This window comes from Ahaetulla prasina, chromosome 4, assembly GCF_028640845.1.
Source record: "Ahaetulla prasina isolate Xishuangbanna chromosome 4, ASM2864084v1, whole genome shotgun sequence".
Classification (NCBI taxonomy): Eukaryota; Metazoa; Chordata; class Lepidosauria; order Squamata; family Colubridae; genus Ahaetulla; species Ahaetulla prasina.
Genome location: NC_080542.1, coordinates 39,099,068 through 39,120,442, shown reverse-complemented (window position 1 = coordinate 39,120,442; position 21,375 = coordinate 39,099,068). Strand labels below are relative to the sequence as shown.

At 39.6% G+C, this 21,375-nt stretch overlaps 1 protein-coding gene across 1 annotated transcript; it reads right to left on the bottom strand.

Annotated features, from left to right (window-relative positions):
- Nucleotides 1-523: 523 nt before the first annotated feature.
- On the bottom strand, nt 524-17,810 carry MRPL45 (mitochondrial ribosomal protein L45). Its single transcript, XM_058183181.1, has 8 exons — nt 17,728-17,810; nt 15,632-15,821; nt 11,218-11,335; nt 8,076-8,174; nt 7,393-7,441; nt 5,288-5,437; nt 5,009-5,182; nt 524-844 (listed from the first exon to the last, which is right to left on the bottom strand). Exons 1-8 carry the CDS (start codon nt 17,758-17,760, stop codon nt 800-802), a joined length of 858 nt encoding a protein of 285 aa, XP_058039164.1. The 5' UTR covers nt 17,761-17,810; the 3' UTR covers nt 524-799.
- Between the last annotated feature and the right edge of the window lie 3,565 nt (nt 17,811-21,375).

Genomic DNA, 21,375 nt, shown 5'->3' with positions numbered 1-21,375 from the left:
TAATAGTGTCTGTTATGCCAATCTTTGGTTTTTACACTAAAACAAGACACTGCCAAAGCATTATCTTGAGGTTAAATTATTGCACATCCTTCATATAAAAAGAAACAACTATTAGCTTGAGTTTTATTTATTTTTTATTTTCTCTTTTAAGAATTGAATTCTCTATGTCTCCCGTCCAGCTGCTGAGTGAAACAGAATTTTGGTACCAGATAAACACAAATTTAATATATTTTTTTCCAAAAAAGACTTTTTAGAATTTTGCCCTACCACAATTTATACAGGACTGAGTATGCAATCTTCGAACTGATTAAAAATATTTTAAAACTTTATTCTAAACCATAGTTTCTAAATCATCTACAAAGGATATAGATGATTTAAAAATATAGAACATGAGATTACTAGTTACGTCAGGACTATATTTTGTTAATTCAAGAAACTGTTACTACCGTTACATCTATGAAATCAGAGAAAGCTCCTGACCCTGTTGGTATTTTAGTGGATTGTAAAATAAAAGTTGATTAAGTTTTATATCTTAAAATCTATTACTTTATTAATCAAAAAGTAACAATATACAACCAATATTACAAAGTATAGATCAATTATTCTAGCAAGGAAGACTGAAAAATGGAATAATATAGGCATTATATAGCTTGATATATACCTCATAATTTAACCAGAGGCATAACACATAAACAGCTTGCCCAACATAATCCAATTCTGTCTTCCTGTTTTATTTTGTTTTTATCTTATTATTTGTTGCATTAAATCTGTGGATCTTGCACCTCTTGATGATTCTTCCTTATGCTTCTGAAGGTGTCAGGGTTGGTCCTGGGATCATAATAGTCTGGAATGTGTAAGGTTGGGGAAAAAGAAAACAGAAAATCAATGCCCAATTGTCAAAAGTTCATGAAGTATGAAATATGAAGGAACTGTATTGACTTCTCATTGCATAAGCATCTGTTTATTAAAAAAAGCTGACTTAAGAAAACATAGAACGACTAGGCCTCAAAACTCTGGGAAAAATTGGGAATGTTGGAACACTTTGGTTGGATTGATACTGTGTTTCTCCGAAAATACAACCTAACCTGAAAACAAGCCCTAGCCTGATTTTCACACCTGTGCCAAATATAAGCCCTACCCCTAATGTAAGCCTTACTTAAGAGGTTGTGCAGCTGGCTGGCTGGCCATTCTGTCTGGTTGCTGCCAACATGAGGCACGGAGGTTGCCATGGCCACTAACCAAGGCAGTGTGGGTGGGTGGAAGACAAAGCTTCTTTTCCTTGCTTGTCGCTGCAACAGGGCAGGAGGCTGAGCGATGCATGAGTGCTGTGGCTACTAAACAAGGTGATTGTGGGGGGGGGGGAGGACGAAGTGAGGCAGAGGGGAGATGGAGGGTGAAGCCCCAACAGTATCCATGGCTGCCCGGCCTGCAGAGCCTTGATGCTGGCGGAGTTTGTGGGATTTAAAAAAAAAAAGATTAATCAGACCTTAAACTTTTCAGGAAAAAAAAAAAGATTGGAAGATCCAATTTAACTTTTTTTTTTTAACCAGTAGTCCCCCAGTCTTCTTTTGTTTCCCTGCATGCGGTGGAGAACAGAACTGGAAAGCAGGTTAGTGAAGGGATTGGTGAAATGAGGGGAGCTGGGCGGGATCTGGAAAGCAGTTGGCAAGGCAAGCCCGCCAAGGGCTCCAGGCAACCGGTGGTGGAACAGAAGACGCCCCGCTGGCCGCCACTGGGTGAGATGGGGAAGGGGCTGCTCTGGCCGCCACCATACTCTGCCAGCATCATGGCTCTGCAGGCCAAGGATACTGTTGGGACGTCGTCCTCCAACCCCCCACTGCCTGACTTAGTGGCTGTGGCACCAATGCATCGGTCAAGCTTCTGCTTCATTGCAGCAATGAGCAAGAAGCTTCTTCCTCCACCCTCACCTCGTTTCATTCTTCACCCCATCCCCCTTACCGCCTCACTTAGTGGCTGTGGCACCAGTGAACTGCTTCATCCTCCACACCCACAATCTTACTTCAACCCACTGCCTCACCTCCTGCTCCGTTGCAGTCAGGGGAAAATAAGACCTCCCTGAAAATAAGCCCTAGTGCTTATTTTGGTGACCAAAAAAATATAAGACCAGGTCGGGTAAACATGGTATAATGCGATTCGTTTGGTTTTGAATTTGAATGTCGATGTCCAATCCCAGCCAATTCTATCATTTATAAAATAGTTCATTCCCAATTACTGTGCTTCTTCAGCCAAGATTTTATGAATTACTTTTGACTATTTAAATAGGAAACTAAGATTATGACTTGTCTAAGGATTATATGAGTACAGGACAGGGATACAGTGTGAAATGAAGCACACATCTCTGACTCTCTATAGTAGTTTCCTCCAAAGTTTTAAATTACAACTCTTCATGCTCCTGCCAGTGTCCATTAATTACGCTAGATGAAAATATGAGGATTTATAATCCAATGTCCCCAGAAAGCATGAAATTGGCAGAAATCTTGTAATGGGCTTGTAATAATGCATGTAGGTGTTGAGAAAATACTAGCATATTAGCATCAGCTAAAAATATACTTACCATATTTTTCAGAGTATAAAACACACCTTTTTATCCCCAAAAAGAGGGTGAAAATTTGGGTGCGTCTTATACTCTGAATGTAGCCCCACCCAGCCTCTCAAAGGGAAGTTTCAGAGGTTGAAAAAAGCCTCTAAAACAGAGCTTCAGAAAAAAAGCCTCTGCAAAGGAGCTTTCAAAAAAACCCTCTGAAATGGAGCTTCAGAAAAAAAGCCTCCGAAACAGCTTTAGAAAAAAAGCCTCTTGAAACGGAGGTTTCAGAGGCTGAAAAAGCAAGGTGCAGAGTTCACAACCAATGAACCTGTTGCTAAAATTCACCTCTGGGAACAGCTGATTGGGGGTATTCCGGGAGGCCCATCCATCCGCCAATCAGTTTCTTCTTATTTTCCTCCCCAAAAACTAAGGTGTGTCTTATACTACAGTGCTTCTTATAGTCTGAACAATATGGTACTTTAAACTTTTACACTTGCAGTTTATTCAATAAATCATGGATAATTAATTGACAATAGCTCATTTCACACAACATGTTAAAAATGTTAAACATGTTAAACATTTAACAACATTTAAATTACCGTATATACTCGAGTATAAGCCGAGTTTTTCAGCACGTTTTTTGTGCTGAAAAACGTCCCCTCGGCTTATACTCGGGTCTATACGGCTTATACTCGAGTTTTTTTTTTTTTTAAGCCCCTCGGCTTATACTCGAGTATATACGGCTTATACTCGAGGTTTTTTTTTTTCTTTTTTTCACATTTTACCGGCGCAAACTTGGCGGGCTTTTGCATTAGCGCGGGGAAGCCCTGCCGGTGCAGTGAGAGGGCGGGGCGGGGGAGCCGCCAGCCTTCTCAGCTGAGGGAGGGAGGGTTTCCCCAACCGGTAGGTGCCTCATTTCCCACCCTCGGCTTATACTCGAGTCCCCAGTTTACCCCAGTTTTTGGGGTAAAATTGGGGACCTCGGCTTATACTCGGATCGGCTTATATTCGAGTATATACGGTAAACATTTAATTTAATTTAATTTTAATTTAATTTAATTTAATTTAATTTAAATTTAATTTAATTTAAATTAAACATTTAACAACATGTTAAACATGTTAAACAACCTGCATAACCACTGAAGACCACTATAGAGTCTTCCTACTTGAGATCAATAGAGTCATTAAACTATATGTACCACAAATGACTACCATGATCAGGAAAAGCAAACTATCCATATCAATAAAAAAGCTTCAATCAAAAAAGAAACAAAAAAAGCTATGTTTCAAAATCCGCTACAGAAATATATGCAACCAAATAAAAACTGAATGCACAAATTACCACACCAAGCAAGAAGAGAACCTTCTGCGCACAAATTCCAATCGTGCCTTTTATAATTTTGTTAACAATAAACTTAAAGACTCAAGATCCATCCCACCACTAAAAGATTCTAACAACAAAGAATGCAATGACGAAACAGTTAAAGCAAACCTCTTCAACATTTTCTTTGGCTCAGTTTTTGTTAACTCCGATAACACACATCCGACATTCCACAAACGTACCAGCAATGATTATGATGACTTAACTCATATAGATTTCACAGAAGATAACGTTGGAAAAGCTCTTCATAACTTAAAACCATCGCTATCTATTGGACCCGATGGACTATGTGCATACTTCTTAAAAAAACTTTCCATTAATATAGCAGAACCCCTAAGCATAATCTTTGATAAAGCCTTCACTACCAGTTCCCTTCCCAAACTTTGGTCACTAGCCACAGTCATCCCCATTTTCAAAAAAGAAAGCCAAAAAAAAAAGTCCAGGCAGAAGAACATTATGGCTTCAAAATCTAAGGGACTGGTTTGGACAAAACTCAGCAGCATTTTTTTGTGTGGCTGTTGATAAAAATAGGATTGCCAACATGATCACCAATGTCAGATAATGGATATGGCACAAGATGAAGAATATGAATCAAGCTACTTTATCCCTTTATTAGATAAAAGGTAGGTGCCAAAACCATAACATTACCCTAGCTTTTAAGGTTATGCATCAAAATAATTAAGATACATAGGCTCAGGGGCTAGAATGTTGAGCTTGTCGACTGAAAGGTTGGCAGCTCAGTGGTTCAAATCCCTAGTGCTGCTGTGTAATGGGGTGAGCTCCCGTTACTTGTCCCAGCTTCTGCCAACCTAGCAGTTTCAAAAGCATGTAAAAATGCAAGTAGAAAAAATAGGAACCACCTTTAGTGGGAAGGTAACAGCGTTCCGTGCGCCTTTGGCGTTGAGTCATGCCGGCCACATTACCATGGAGACATCTTCGGAGAGCGCTGGCTCTTCGGCTTTGAAACGGAGATGAGCACCGCCCTCCTAGAGTTGGCAACGACTAGCACGTATGTGCGAGGGGAACTTTTACCTTTAAGATACATTTACAAACAAATGCCATATCATAACTTAAATGTGTACCTTCATTAGAGGATCTTTTGGAGGAGCCCATGATGGAACAATCTTGTCATGTAACCTCCACTGGCCAGTTCTGTGTAGCAGATGTTTTTCAAACACAACATATTCCAGAATATCCTTTGGTATCTGTTCACTTCCATACATAAGCCTCCCAAACTGATCATAGATAGCTAAAATCTGTCAGAAAAAAAAATCCAATAAACCAACCCTGTGACATTAAAAGCAGTGATATATAAAACACATTCTGATACCTCCAGGATAACAGTGATTGGAATTACATACCTGCCGAATGTGAATTCGAACTGTCACTTGCCCATACAGAGTATCCTCGTTCAGCAGAGATGGGCATCGCACATGGACCACTCTAGGGGGCTCCAATGATTCCAGAAAACTCCATCGAATGGTCTTATATTCATTTCCTTGTACCATTTCCTAGTAAATTCAACATGTCTAAAATTTCAGCATGTTCAGATTAAGCAGATTACCATATTTTTCGGAATATAAAACGCTCCGGAGTATAAGACTCACATTAGTTTTTGGGGAGGAAAACAAGAAAAAAAAATCTGCCTCTGCCTACTAGCATCCATCGGTATTCATCTGGCTAGAGTCCTTGCAGCAAACAGCCTGGTCAGCTTCAGCACGTTATGGCAGCCTGATTCAGCACAAGCAGCTGAGTGGTGGTTGGATTGGCCTCCCAGAATACCGCCAATCAGCTGTTCCAGGCTGCGTGAATCGCCACAGCCCATTGCTGCCTCCATGCATCACATTTTCAGCCTCCGCACACACCATTTTAGACCTGTTCCAGGGAATCCCCACAGCACATCGCTGCCAATCACTGCCTCTGGTGCCGCATTTTTGGCCTCCATGCGCTGCATTTTTGGCCTCCACGTATCGCATTTTCTACTGGTTCCAAGTGGTAATCCCCGCTGCCTGGAACCAGCTGTAAAGATGATGCAAGGAGGCCAAAATATGACATGTGGAGGCCGAAAACACAACACGTGGAGGCGGCAATGGGCAGCGATGTGCTGTGGCAATCCCCGCAGCATGGAACTGGTCTTAAATGGAGCGGAGGCCAAAAAACACGACACATGGAGGCAAAAAATGGCCAAAGGGTGGGAGCTAGCAGGTGGGCGGGGCTTCGGCAACATTCAGTGCATAAGAAGCAACGCAATTTTCACCCACTTTTTTTTGGGGGGGGGAGGTGCATCTTATACTCCGAAAAGTACAGTAAGCATACTATTGCACAAAGATTAAAATACTTATGAGCAGCTACAAGAATTTTTTTTTAAAAAAAATAGAGAATAAAAATGGAAGTGACCAAAACATAAAGAACAACAACAACAACAAAATCAACACCCAAATTCCTATCTTTAACAGCAACAATTTTAAACTTCAAAATATTGGGGTCAGGATTTAATGATTTGGTATAAAATATTTTTCCACTCCTGAAAGAAAGTAGAAAGGCACAAAAACTATTAAAGAAAAAATGGGGCAAATAAGCAAGACCAGACTGAGAAAAAGAAATAAAATACAAAGGGCGTACAATACAAAGTCATCCTGTGGGCAACTGAAACTCATTGTACTGTTTACTACAGGAGTAGTAACTGCCAGGCTACAGCCCATTACTGGGCTGTGGCCTATTTGCAACTGGGCCACATGAGCAGCAGGCTGGTGTGCACGTGCAAGCAGGTCAACTCGCATGCACAGCTCAACTCGCATGCGCAACTTGACTCACTAGTTGAGCCATGCATGCATATGCACTGGGCCATTGCTCACGTAGCCCGGTTCCGCTCTCCCCCTCTCTAGCCAGGCTGGCAAGCTGAAAAGATTGGGGGCCGCTGGTTAAGACAAAATAGACTAGTTTATTCGCATTCAGAACTTTTTCCATACAGCATCATCAGTGAAACCCAATAGCTTGATATAAAGATTCCAAAGATGAAGTCTAAACTTTAACTGCAGACATTAGAAACAGAACAAAAAAAGAGACTTAAAGGCAACCTTCTGGGGTCAGGCTGTTATAAGCCATGCTGAGCCCATAGGCAATTTTCCCCAACCCTCCTCCTCATGTAATGATTCTTAGAGGGTAGGTTCTAGCAAACACTGTGCATTACTTCCTATTCCCTCTTGGATTTTTTTTAATATAAAAAATCTGTTTGCTCCATACTTTAATTTTAAGTGTATACAAGGATGTCAAACTAGCAAGGCACCTCAGGGGCTCGAAATGAAGGAGCCCACCAATGATGATTAATTCTGCCTAGTGTGGCAGACTGACAATGCAGGAATATCATAGGATAGTAGCGCAAGTATCTGTTACAGGAAAGCACCATGACAGATCTTCTTAAAAGTCTTTTAAACAATCACTTGCTGATGTCATCACAGATTCTTACCGGGTAACAGTGTTCAGTAACTAGAGAGTGAAGATTCTCCTCATTAAAACTGTAGGAATTTAGAAAAATAATACATGATCAGGTTGCTTCTAAATATCAAGATATTATTCAGTTTGAAACACACCAGCCTGGATATCCCATGCACACACAATTCTTGACAACTTCTAATATGTATAGAGAAAAATCCTGCTACTATTGAGGAATAATCCTGAAGGAAAATCACTGTTAACGAAGTTCAAGTTACAATGTACTCTGCAAGGCTGGAAAGAAAGAAAAAAAAACCCTCTGTGACTCAAGATAAAAGTACTGTATAGGAAAAGGAAGATACAATAGACAATATCAAAACAGTTGATTAAAGGTTGTCAGAATGCACAAATACACATCTGATGAATGAACCAGCTCCTACCCCCACACCGTACTCCTTATTTGAAAACAGATTTTAACAGCTATTCATTGGTGATATTACTTCCAGCCATTTGAACCAGTTTCTATCAATCTATACATCACAAAGTAACAGGCTATTTATTTTTACAATAAAAAAATCCCTAGAGATAATTTTTGCAGTTTCTCTAAGTAAGGTAAATAAACTAAAAGATGTTAACTGCTATCAAACTACTGCACAATTTGTGGGAAGAGAGGGTAGACTGGTGCCTATAACTCAAACACATCCCAAGAAGTCTTACTTGGCCAGATTATTGTGTGCCTCAATATAGATTTCTTGGGCTTTTTCTGCAAAGTTTTTGATGCGGAAGTCAGGATCATTTGCCCTTATTTTTCGGATTCTGTCAAGAAAAAAGTGGAAGGAGAGAGTAAACAATCAGTTTTTTAAAAAAAGAATCCATAAAATGAAGCTTATCAGACACAGGACTTAAATAAGCCAGCAAAACAGGAGAATGCTGTTCCTAGACAGCTAAATTCATATTCATATTGATTATAATTTTTATTTTGATCAATCTATGGAAGAATAATGGCCAATGAAATCATATCTAGTCTACATCTTGATGGGGGATTCTGAGAAAAAAGCCCAAACACTAGGTTCTGAAGTCATCAATCAAACCTATTATTAATAAGACAACAGTATCTCTTTTATTATAGGACCACATACTTATCTAGGCTAAAATGCTGTTGGCTATTCACATCTTTTTATAGTTTAGTATATGGGACACAGTGGCTCAGGGGCTAGGAGGTTGAGCTTGTCGACTGAAAGGTCGGCAGCTCAGCGGTTCGAATCCCTAGTGCTGCCCTGTAATGGGGTGAACTCCCATTACTTGTCCCAGCTTCTGCCAACCTAGCAGTTTTGAAAGCACGTAAAAATGCAAGTAGAAAAAATAGGGACCACCTTTGGTGGGAAGGTAACAGCGTTCCGTGCACCATTAGCATTGAGTCATGCCGGCCACATGACCACGAAGACATCTTCAGACAGTGCTGGCTCTTCGGCTTTGAAACAGAGATAAGCACCGCCCCTTAGAGTCAGCAACGACTAGCATGTATGTGCGAGGGGAACCTTTACCTTTTATACTAGATTCATCCTGGCTGTAGATTACAGCAGCAAACTAAAGGCCAGTTAATCCCAAGTATTTGCACATTGTGAGGATACAGCTGAAGTGAAACAATTCCATTCTAAATTTCCAAAGTAACCTAAGTCATTTCTCTATTTGGAAATGGGTTAATCAGCAAATAAAAAATTTGCACAATTCTTAGGAAAAACACTATTAAATACAAAACTGTTTTGTTTAAAGCAAAGCCTGGAAAAAGGAACCATAAATTCATGAAGGAACATTTGGGAGTATACTCATGGGAAAAGGTATAAAACTGTCATCAGCTTCAAAAGTTTGTAGTGATTAAGCTACTTCATGAATCATGATATGTGAACCAAATAATATCATACTGTGTTTCCCCAAAAATAAGACCCGGTCTTATTTTCTTTGGGGCTTGAAAATTAGTACTTGGATTTATTTTTGGGGAGGTCTTTTTTTTTTTAGTGCAGGTCGTGGTGAGTGCAGGGCCAACGCAAGTTGGAGTGTAGCTACCGCTGGTCCCGCCCTCTCCCTCCCATTGTCTACTTGCCCGCGGTTGCAACAGGCCAAGTTCTCGGCATGCGCTGGCCTCTACCCACCCTGCCTGTTGGCCCACCTGGTGTCAGACACTTCTTAACAGCAGGGGGTGCCTTGCTGGCCACAAGCGGCTGTCCATGCTGCTGCTGGCCTTGCAGCGGTTCTTTTCCAGAACGATTTGCTCTATTTTCAAGCACCCCTTAGGCAACCAAACACTTTTCACCCGGACAGAGAAATGATGGAGACTCAAAGCTTCGTGTTCTTGCAAAGGAGACGGTTTGAAATGGAGCAATTAGCTCCATTTCAAAGTGTCCTCTTTGCAAGCAGATGAAGCTTTGTCTCCCTCTGGTTGAAAAGTGCACAGCAGAGCTAGGCGGACGCAGAAGCGATCCCAATGCGCTGCCTACTCCGTACCACTGTGTCTTGGCTTGTCTGCAGCTGCACCAAACAGCACCCATGCAGGGCATCAGGACCCCTATCCCCCATACCTCTGTCTCCGTCTGCTGCCGGTGCCACCGCACAAGGCTCCCGCGAGCCGTCCTTGAGTCAGGCAGCCATGCAGCATGTCCAGATCACTTGTCTCCCACTGCCACCTCCAGATTTATCTCTATTTGTGCTGCACCAAGGGGCCAGCAGGCTGCGGCGGCTGCCAGACACTTTCGGCTTGTTGCTCTCATGCTGGCCATGCCCACCCCTCTGGGCTTATTTTTGGGATAGGACTCATATTAGGCCCACCCCAAAAATCCGGCTAGGGCTTGTTTTCGGGGTGGGTCTTATTTTCAGGGAAACACGGTATTAAAAAAATATACCAGATGCTGGGAAAATAGCAACAATAAAACTAACTCTACGAAAAGATGGGATTCATTTCCAGAAAACTTTTTCATAAATTTGTAGACAAATTACCAATGTCAAATTAAAAAGATTTTTTTTATTTGATTCAACAGTGTATGCATTAGAAAAAGTAGTACTAAGTACATAGCTTGAATGCTTACTCCCAGAAGTCAAATAACATATTCAGAAATACATTAACGCTATTTGGAACTTCAAATGAGGAAAATTCATATTTTACATGGCTTATCAAATAAAATAATTCCCTTGCTTGGGGGATGCTACCATGTAGACCAGGAGTGTCAAACTCAAGGCCCACGGGATGCTTAAATCTTCCCCATAGGTCTGGGCTGGAAATATTAAAGGACCAGCCCATGGTGCCTCTGCCAGCCAAAATGGGCTGTGGGGGCCCCTACCTGCATCCTCCTGTGGTCCATTTTTGGCCTCCCTGGCATTCTGCAGCACTCTGCCAGCCGAAAAAAGGGCACAGCCCCCTCATGCCATTTTGGCCAACAGGGTGCTACAGAAGGCGTCCCTCACGTCATGACTCCCTGCAGGCCCATGGAGAACTACAGTGCTGATCCGGCCCTCAAAGAAATATAGTTTAACATCCCTGATGTAGTCAGAAGCATTGAAACTCATTTTCTGTAAATAAGATTTTATACATAGGGTAATATTCAGTTGTCAACTATTCTTTCAAATCACCATACTCCAAAAAGGATTACAGTATAATAATGTACTCTTGTAGGTTAATATTTAATGCCTGGGTTTTTAGGAACTACAACAGGAAATAAATCATCCTTTAAGATCTATAAAAATGGTTAGAAGATAAGAAGATCAAGACCATGGTACAAACTGCAGCTGCTAAAAGAAAATTATACACTAGCACTAAATGAATAGATGCAATAGGTAGGCTAGATGCCATAGACAGAAAGATACATACGCTGTGTAAGATTTTGCAGTTTGCCTCAATTTCTCTGTTCTTTGCAACAGACCTTCCTTTGATATCATTGACATGCGGGCATCTCCTTCTGGAGGAATGTAAGGTTCAAAGATCCCCCCTGGGTTCCCAAAACAAGAAGAAAATATAATGAACAATTGTTTTTAAAACACGCTTCCCGTTCAAATGTGAAACATTTAATGTTAAAAAAAACTGAGGTAAAATATTATTGTTTGGGCTCCCCTCCCCCATGTTAATGAATTTAAAATTTCTTCTACAGAATCTGATCTTGTTAACATCCTACTGCTATTAAAAAAAATGTGTATTGCTGAATGGCCCCGATGTACAGCTTCAATTACCTATTGCTATTGTGGAAAATCTTTGTACTGACAATTTGGATGGTGGTTACAATATCAGTCAGTACTGATAAAATAGTTAATGATTACTTGTTTAGTGATGGTTGTTGACATCGTGATTAACAACTATTGGTAACTACCCTGTTTCCCCCAAAATAAGACATCCCCTGATAATAAACCCAATTGGGCTTTTGAGCGTATGGAAATAAGCCCTTGGCCTTATTTCAGGGTTCAAAAAAATATAAGACAGGGTCTTATTTTCAGGGAAACACAGTAACCCTTGAAGTTCTGGGCCAGCGGTCTGCAATCTTAAACACTCAAAGAGCCATTTGGAACCCGTTTGCCAGAGAAAAGAAAACAAAACCCTTTTGAGATCTAAAATGAGGATAATACTGCATATATTGTTTTTTACCTTTATGCTATGTATTAACACAAGGGCCTCTGCGGCTCAGACTGGTAAGACAGTCTGTTATTAACAGCAGCTGCTTGCAATTACTGCAGGTTCAAGCCCCACCAGGCCCAAGGTTGACTCAGCCTTCCATCCTTTATAAGGTAGGTAAAATGAGGACCCAGATTGTTGGGGGCAATAAGTTGACTTTGTATATAATATACAAATGGATGAAGACTATTGCTTGACATAGTGTAAGCCGCCCTGAGTCTTCAGAGAAGGGCGGGATATAAATGCAAATAAAAAAAAACATTATAGTGTGTTGCATTTATGAAATTAATGAACTGCTACACAGAAAACAATTTTTCATTTCAGCATGCAACAAAAACATTTTGAACTCTGAAAAAAAGACGCTGGGTTGAAAGTTACTTTTAAATTAAATACTCAATGTCTAAAGTCCTGTAAAAACGTTGTTCACCTTTTTCCCTCTCTCTGTCTCTCTTGCTCTGTGTCTATGTGTCTTCTCCCTCCCACCCTCCCTCCCTCCCTCCCTCCCCCTCTCTCTTTCTCTCTCTGTCTCTTTTTCTGTGTCTCTCTTCTCTCTCGATTCTGATTCTGCGGCATCTCGCACCACTGTCAAACCCCGCATGGGTTTGCCCTACCTGGGGGGAGGGCATGGGCGGAAAGGAACCCCTGAACTGGTGCTGGGAATCTGATGTCCGGAAACCAACAAGCCGACGAGCAGCGCGTCGATGAGCAGTTGGTCGGCAGAGAGCTGAAGACCAGCTAGCCAGCAGGGAAGCGGGGCATCACAACACTGGTGGCCTGCTGGCTCTGCAGGAAAAGCAACTGACATCCAGGAGGCAAGAGCGAGCTGACAACAATGCTGCTGTTGCCAGAGGCGAGTAGGGCAGGGTCGCATTGTGCTCTGCGTTGTATTGGACTCCAGAAGGAGGAGGAGGTGACCCCATCTCCCCTATTGTGAAACTAACTAAATTTCACTGTGCTGCGCAAGGTGCTGTGAGAGCAATGGCCAGGCCATGGAGGCGGCAACTGCAGCGGTGTCGGGAGCCGCAGCAGAGGGCTGAAAGAGCCACATGTGGTTCCAGAGCTGTGGACTGCCGACCCCTGTTCTAGGTGCTTGGCACCCAGTTTGCAGTCATGATGTTACAGCATCTCACAATCACATGATCATGATTTGCAACCTTCAGTGGCAATTTCCCACAAGCAAATTCAATGGGGAAACTGGCAGGAAAGGTTGCAAGTTGCTCCCACTGCCTCTCTTCCCAAGGAGCCCAGTATAGAATACAAGAACCCAGGGATCTCATACTCCAGTGTGTGCCCATCTGCAGCTCCTCCCACTTAACACATGCATGCCTTTGTACTGCAGTATTCTTTCTTTCTCCTACCCATACTTGTGCCACAGCACCCTCTATCCCACCTGGCTACACGCACTGAAACATCCCCGGTCATACTCCATACATATGCCAACCAGCCTGCCAAGCATTTGCAACTTCTTCATTGTCTTTGCTTATTGGAAGCTGGCAAGAACTTGCAAGTCACAGTCACATGAGATCCTTGCTTAACAACCTGCAATCCTTGCTTAACAATGGCAACAAGGACTAATAGTCCTGTTATGTCATGTTTTATAGTTGCATCAGTGATGAAAATTCCGGTTCCAATTACTATGATTAGGTTATGTAATCAATCACTAGTCTGGAAAAAAAGGCAAATACAGCCACAACTTTACTACATTCTGGAAATTAAAATTCTATGTGAGAAATATAATATAAAAACATCAATATTTTTATTACTTGTTAGATTTAAGTTTGCTTTTTCTCCTGGAGAGCACGGTAGCTCACATGGGGTGTTTCCACTTTATTCCTCTAATAACAACATTATAAGCATAGGATGGGATGAGAAAATATGACTGGTTCCTAAGTTACCAATATTCCATGGCTTAAACCTGAATCTTCCAAGCCAAATATCTTAGCTACTATACTACAATGATCACAGAAATATTTATGGGTGACTTGATAAAAATATGAAAAAGAATCTTGCAAAAAATATTATCAGGCAATATTGGTAATACAGGTCATGAATAAATGTATTTGTGCAGAATGGCAGAAAAAAGAAAGATGGTGCTAAAAAGTAAGACTATCTATTAATTTGTTTTAATTTTTCCACTGACCACTAAAGTGTCTTGGTAGTTGCCAATAAAAACAAATTTGAAATTAAGATTTTTTAAAATAGTAAAAATAACAATTAAGTACAAAATTCAACCAGTAAAATTAACAATCTGAATCAATAATTAAAAGCTTCAAGAGCCCTTCTGAAATTTAGTAAAATGTTAGGCTCATTAACTCTGCAGGGACCCCATATTCAATAATTAATTGGTTGGTGAGAGATAGTGGCTAGTTCACAGTTAATGAGAACTGTAGAGGAAATAGATTATGAAGATTCATTTCAGTTAGGTTTTCGGTCAGGATTTAGTACTTCAAGAGCCTTAATCATGCTTGCAGATAACCTGTCATGGAGCCAGGATGACATCTGTTCTTGCACTCCTTGATCTCTCAGTGGCTTTTGATCTTGGTGACCATGGTAGCCTTGTGGGCTATTCTTGCAGGCTAGGGATGGTGGCACCATTTTACAACGATCCTCTTGCTTTCTCAGGGTGTGGTTTCAGTCAGTGTTTGTTAGGGAGCAAAGTTCACTCCATAGGGTCCTTCTTTGTAAAGTGCCATATGGTTCCACCCTCTCTCCTCCAACTAATATGTATAGGTAGTCCTTCGGTTATGACAGCATTTGAGACTGGGATTACTGTCACTAAATGATGCAATTTTAGCAAAATGTCATGTGACTACATCATTTAGCAATGACAATCCCAACAGTGCTGATTGCTATCATAACCTCAAGATGTGCAGGTAATGGGAAGCAGCAGGGATCCCACGTAAGGAATACAGGGGTGCTAGCCTCAACAGCTCTCAGAGAGTGCTAATAATCAGATGGCTGCAAAGAAATGCAATCCTTCCATCCGTCCTCACCATCCTATCCTTCCACTCCCCTACCATCCAGTCTCAACTGTCCGCACCTATCCTTCCATCCCCCTGCTATCAGAACTGACAAAGCTTCTTGGATGAGAAGTGAAACATTTTCTTCTTCCTCAAGGAAAAACTGTCCAGTTGCCTTTTGAATTAAAAAACACTTTTGAGAAAACTATGACCTAGATGACTGAGAATCTCCAGAGACAGCATACTTCCCTACCCTTTTGTGGGGTGGGGGTGGGGGATTTATTACTTCAGTTTGGACAAGAAGTGTTGTTTCTGTATTTTTATAGCCATCTTTATTTCTTCTGGTCAGATTTTTTTTAAATAGGTAGAACAATCCATTCTGAATAGCTGCAGCTCATTTCAAAACACATGCTATTACAGGAAGAATAACAATGGCTCAGACTTTGCTACACATCATCACTTTTGCTATAGTTAAATAATATCTATATGATTCATTACAAAACCAATATCTGCAATACATTTTGTTATATGCAAGTAGAAAGGATTTAAAAATATCCAGGACTGGAAAAAATGGGAAAGCAACCAACTGATATCTATTTTGCTTTGGGATTCAATATAGAATAGCGATTCTTTCTATGGAATAAGTTATCAAGACTACTTACTTGTGCAGGTAATAGTGATATACTGTGACATCTTCTCTTCAGGTATCATTCCTCTAGCTTTTAAATCCTTTTGCTGTTGTTCTAAAGTATCATAGTTCCTAGGGGGAAGTTTAAGTCGTTTTTTGGTCCTCACTGGGATCACAAGAGAAGATGGAGCGAAACGGGCAACATTCAGTAAACATGTTACCCCCTTTCAATTAAAAAAAAAGCAGATACATTATACAAATAACTTAATTACCACCATTTATCTATTGCTCACCTTCCCAATCCAACATGATTGGATATGAGTAGCAATATGAGCCACTTTTAGAGACATGTTAAACATAAATAGAAATTCAAATCTGCAGAGGAAAAACATGTTCTTGTTACCAGTATTTCAAATAAAGACATATGTTTTGTTTGAATTGTCAGGAAATTCCTTCTGCAAATGATATTTGCTTTTCAAAACAATCAAATGCACACATACTGTCTTTTCAAAAAGAAAAAGGCAATCTAGACATACAAAAGCCCCTTCAAACCAAAATATAAAATATATAAGAACAGAAGATTGCCATATAATGGCCTTCAGAGATTGCTAAGAAAATATGACTAATGCAAAAAAACTGGTTGAATCTACAGGTATCCTTTGCTAAAACAAATCATACCTGTGTCTAAAAGTTTGGATAGTTTGTACCTAAATGTTGAGCAAACCCAAGTATGATTATGTGTGATCTGATTATGTGCGATCAAGTTGGTGTCAACTCTTAGTGACAACATAAATAGATTTTCTCCAGGATTCAGCTATTGAAGTTAGCTTAAAGTTTACTACATTGAGCAAACAGATGCCAAACAGCTACAATTCTGACAGCAGCTGTCCAAAATTCCTGGGAGTTTACTATCAGGATAGTTTAAACTTAAGAATTTTTCCATTCACGTTACATGTTCTTTCACTTTTCCTCTTGCACAAAAATATATGCAGAGCTCATCCAGTATAAAATTTGCAATTTGCTTGGCTTTGATTTAGCATGCTGTGCAAATCCTAATAATTACTTAACGGCATATATTTCAACAGAAAAATATTGGCCTTTTAACTGCTACAAGACAACACATATTTAAGAAACACATACTATATTATACAGTATTCCCAAAGTAAGTATATTCTAATACCCAACCCGCAACAAACACCCACTTCCCCCAACAATGAAAATGCAGATTAGTTCAGTAGTATATATAGCCTTCACTTTGCTTACCTTTTGGAAAGTCCTGAAGTTCTGGCTGGGTGTCAGGATAGTAACTGAACCCACATTATCAGTATATGATATCTACAGCAGCAACTTTAGGTTTTAGCTAGATTTGAAACTAATTTTTATATTGTATTTATATTATAACCTTTGTCAACTATCTTTTATGAGAGAAGTATTTGTGAGATGGGCATCCATATAAATATTTTTATCGTATTTTTCTTTTCTTTCCTCAGAATTAATTCAATGGCTTATTTCAGTGATTGAAGTAAACTAACTGACATTTTGTAGTGCTCTGGATACGCAGACTATTGTTTTCCAAAACAGATAAATTTCTGTACAATTAGTCCCAAACCCTTCCAATTAGAAAAAAATATGTAAATACCAATATCAAAATACAAATGTATATTACCATTCACTTTCCCTTATTTTCATAAATGACAAACGAATCGTCTTCTTCATTTAGAAAGAGAGAGGAGCTATTGGTGAAAAGCTTTACTTCTTATATGTTAGCTTCTATCCACGTGATTAAAAGTAGGCATCAGAAAGTGCTAAAGCAAGGGTCTCCAACCTTGGCAACTTGAAGACTTGTGGACTTCAAATCCCAGAATTCCTCAGCCAGCAAAACTGAGTTGGAGTCCACAAGTGTTCAAGTTGCCAAGGTTGGAGACCCCTGTGCTAAAGCATAAAGTGGCTACTGTTGATCTCAGAAAGGGCTCGCAATAAAATGAAAAAGACAAATACAGACATAAAAAGAGGCGCTCTTATAATTACGAAAACGATACATTTCCATTCGCCCGAAAAAGACGCGCTACCAGAATTCATTACCAGCGAAATTTCCCTCCCAAATCAAAGTAAGGACGGACATAGGTGTACCTTAGCTATATTTAGTCGCATGGAAGCCGCCATATTGCGAGCGCCGCTTTGCACGACGGGATGAAGGAGGGATCTCGAATGTGACGAAATGCAAAAGAGGCGGAGACTGTCGTGGAACGTTCCACTTAGGATATCTGATGGTCCGCAGCGCTCTGGCGTTTTAATTGCTACTCCGTCATTGAGCAAGAATGATTGAGGGCAGTTAACGTTGCAAAGACGAGGGCATAAATCGTCTCCTAACTTCAGATGTGCACAAGTATGCAAGACACCATAGAAATAGTACCACATGGATAATAGATTTGTTTTAAGCACTTTGTCACTTTTCCTAAATAAACAATGTCATTCTGCTTGAATGCCTTTGCAGAAAGGTGCTTTATATATCGGGTTAGTGTTGTGTAAAACGTTATTGTTGCTATGTGGAGATTGTATTTAGTAATCGGGGTGCCTAATCGCACTTGATTACCGAATCAATATATTCAGTCCTTTGAAAAAGCAATACCTGTAAACTAAACTAACAATATTAATCGATGTATCCATGAATGTCATTTTTTGCAAGCTGAATTAAGTTTTGCAGAATGTGAAGGTAAGTGACCACTAAGAAGTGGTTAAAAATTAGGAACAAATCAATTCACCACTGGTATAGGTCACTAAATTTTCAGAAAAACTTAAAATTAGTTAATTTATTAAGAATAAGTGCTGTGCAGCATTCACAGCTTAACAAATATTCTTCATGCTTTTCTCCCTAGATGGATTAATCGTTCTCAGCTAAAAATGGACAGGGGGTAAAATATTCCTGTTCATTGCAGAAAAATGACACAATGGTCTACATTCACTGCAAACAGTTGTTGGCAGGAAATGGAATGTATTGACTTCCCTATCTAGTGCAAGCTAAAAAGGACTGCTGTTTTTAGTTCTAAAGGCACAAATAGTAGAAGATTATTGGACTGAAAAGGTTTATATATATTTTAAATAAACAGCTTCAAACAAGACCTCAAATGTGGTTAAAGAATAACCCATGATTTGAGGAAACAGGTGATGGATATGTCAGCAGTCTATTACAGAGGATTAATATTTCATTTGAACACCACACCTGTCAGAACAAAACAAATCACAAAACTGAGCACAGCATAAAGCTTCCATAGCATCATAAGCCTGAGCAAAATTTCCTGGACCTTGAAACATTTCATAAGCTTTTATAATCACATGGGAACAATTTGGATTAGAGAGTAATACAGAAAAGAATGGACCAGCAATTATTCTTGAAGCTGTGAGATCTGTACTCTGTGCCCAGTGAGGTACCAGTTCTTATGGGCGATATTCATCAGACATGCTCAATAAGGGCCTGAATTTAGCAAGTACATGTGTACAATTGTTCTAACCCTACCCCATGAGCTCACTAACACGTTCTAGACTTAACATTAAATCCCAGGTGGTTATTTTCTTGTGCTGCAAGATAGAAAAAATCTGAAATAAACCTGAAATCTTATTTAAAAGGTTGTCTGCTTTTAAGGAGCTTGCTAATTATAATTTCTTGCTAAGCACATCATGCACTGTATTGTCACAGACAAATTATGAACTTGCTAAAGGTCTACAATAATTTGAAGAATTAGAAGAGACATTCTGCACTGATCAGTAGTACTTCCCTTTTTAGACAACAATGTAACAACAATGTACAGGTAGTCCTTGACTAATAGCCATTCATTTAGCAACTTTTCAAAGTTGCAACGGCACTGAAAAAAAAGTGACACATTTTTATGACCATCACAAAAGGTAATCATATGATTGGGACACTGCAACTGTTATAAATATGAACCAGTTAGTATTTTGATCATGTGATTGTGGGCATGCTGCAACAGTCTTAAGAGTGAAAAACAACCATCAGTTACTTTTTTCACTGCCATTGTAACTTTAAATGGTCAGTAAGAGGAGGATGGCTGAAGTAGCCCTCTCCAAATATATTATTCTGTATGAGTTGATTAATTTTATTTAACTTAGTAAGATTATTTACATTTAAGTAAACAATTTCCTCCTGGGTTGTAAAGGTAAAGGTTCCCCTCGCACATATGTGCTAGTAGTTCCTGACTCTAGGGGGTGGTGTTCATCTCTGTTTCTAAGTCAAACAGCCAGTGCTGTCTGATGATGATTTCGTGGTCATGTGGCCGGCATGACTAAACGCACAGAATGCTGTTTTTATTTTATTTATTTTATTTATTTTATTTACATTTATATCCCGCCCTTCTCCGAAGACTCAGGGCGGCTTACAGTGTATAAGGCAATAGTCTCATTCTATTTGTATATTTACAAAGTCAACTTATTGCCCCCCCCCAACAATCTGGGTCCTCATTTTACCTACCTTATAAAGGATGGAAGGCTGAGTCAACCTTGGGCCGGGCTTGAACCTGCAGTAATTGCAGGCTGCTGTGTTCTAATAACAGGCTTCTTACCAGCCTGAGCTATTACGGCACCTTCCCACCAAGGTGGTACCCACTTTTCTACTTGAATTTTTACATGCTTTCCAACTGCTAGGTTGGCAGAAGGTGGGGCAAATAATGGGAGTTCATCCGTTACACAGCGCTAGGGATTTGAACCACCAAGCTGCCAACCTTTCTAATCGACAAGCTCAGCATCTTAGCCACTGAGCCACCGCATCCTGGGCTGTACCTTGTTTCAAATATAATTGAAGCCAAATATGATCTTAGCAGGGAAAACATTACACACACTTTGTAAGAAAAAAAAATGATCTTGAGCCTCCATTTGCTCCTATTTGCTACAGTCAAAATTTATATTGGAGTTATAAATCTGTATCTAAATTGTATCACTTAAGATTAGATTAGGTTTCTACACAAAACTCAAAAGAAAAAAATAATAATCTGAACATGTATCCTGCCAGAATTTGGCCCTATTTTAATGAATGTAATCATCACCTCAGACAGAGAATTTAATAGTGCTTAATTTTAATTACCATAGTTTCTATTGCATCTTTGTACTGACAGTGAAGAAGATTTTTGGGACATTTATATAACTTTTCCCCTCACATACAACTTGGTTGGTCTTGATTACTTGGATCATGTTATGTCCCAAGTAACATGCCCTGACTGAAAGAAACATTTCTTGCCTAGCTCAAGTAGTAATATTCTTAAACCAATGTTCATGGGTTCCTTTTAATATGGACCTATATGGAAAGCACCTTGGCTATACTTTATCTTTAGGAATCACTAACCTGATGGCACATAACCAATATTACTATTTACACCAAGTTCTCTTGACTGGACATGGAGGAGGCCAAGTTACTTACTTACTTACTTACTTACTTACTTACTTACTTATTTATTTATTTATTTATTTATTTATTTATTTATTTATTTATTTATTTATTTATTTTGTCACAACAATATATATAAGTATCATACAAAAAGATTATATAGTATATAAACATATATATGAGTAAATATTAGGAGGTATAAGCATATATATATATATATATATATATATATAGGAAGAAGAAAAGAAAAATAATAGGACAGGAACGGTAGGCACGTTTGTGCTCTTATGCACGTCCCTTATGGTCCTCTTAGGAATGGGGTGAGGTCAATAGTAGAAAGTTTTTGGTTAAAGTTTTTAGGATTCTGGGAAGAGACCACAGAGTCA

Coding starts and splice junctions, on each gene's coding strand:
- MRPL45 (XM_058183181.1), bottom strand. CDS start 17,760: ATGGCGGCTTCCATGCGACTAAATATAGCTAAG. Junction 8,175..11,217: donor ACTGCAAAATCTTACACAGC/GTATGTATCTTT, acceptor TTTTCTTGACAG/AATCCGAAAAATAAGGGCAA. Junction 5,438..7,392: donor TTACTGAACACTGTTACCCG/GTAAGAATCTGT, acceptor TGAATTTACTAG/GAAATGGTACAAGGAAATGA.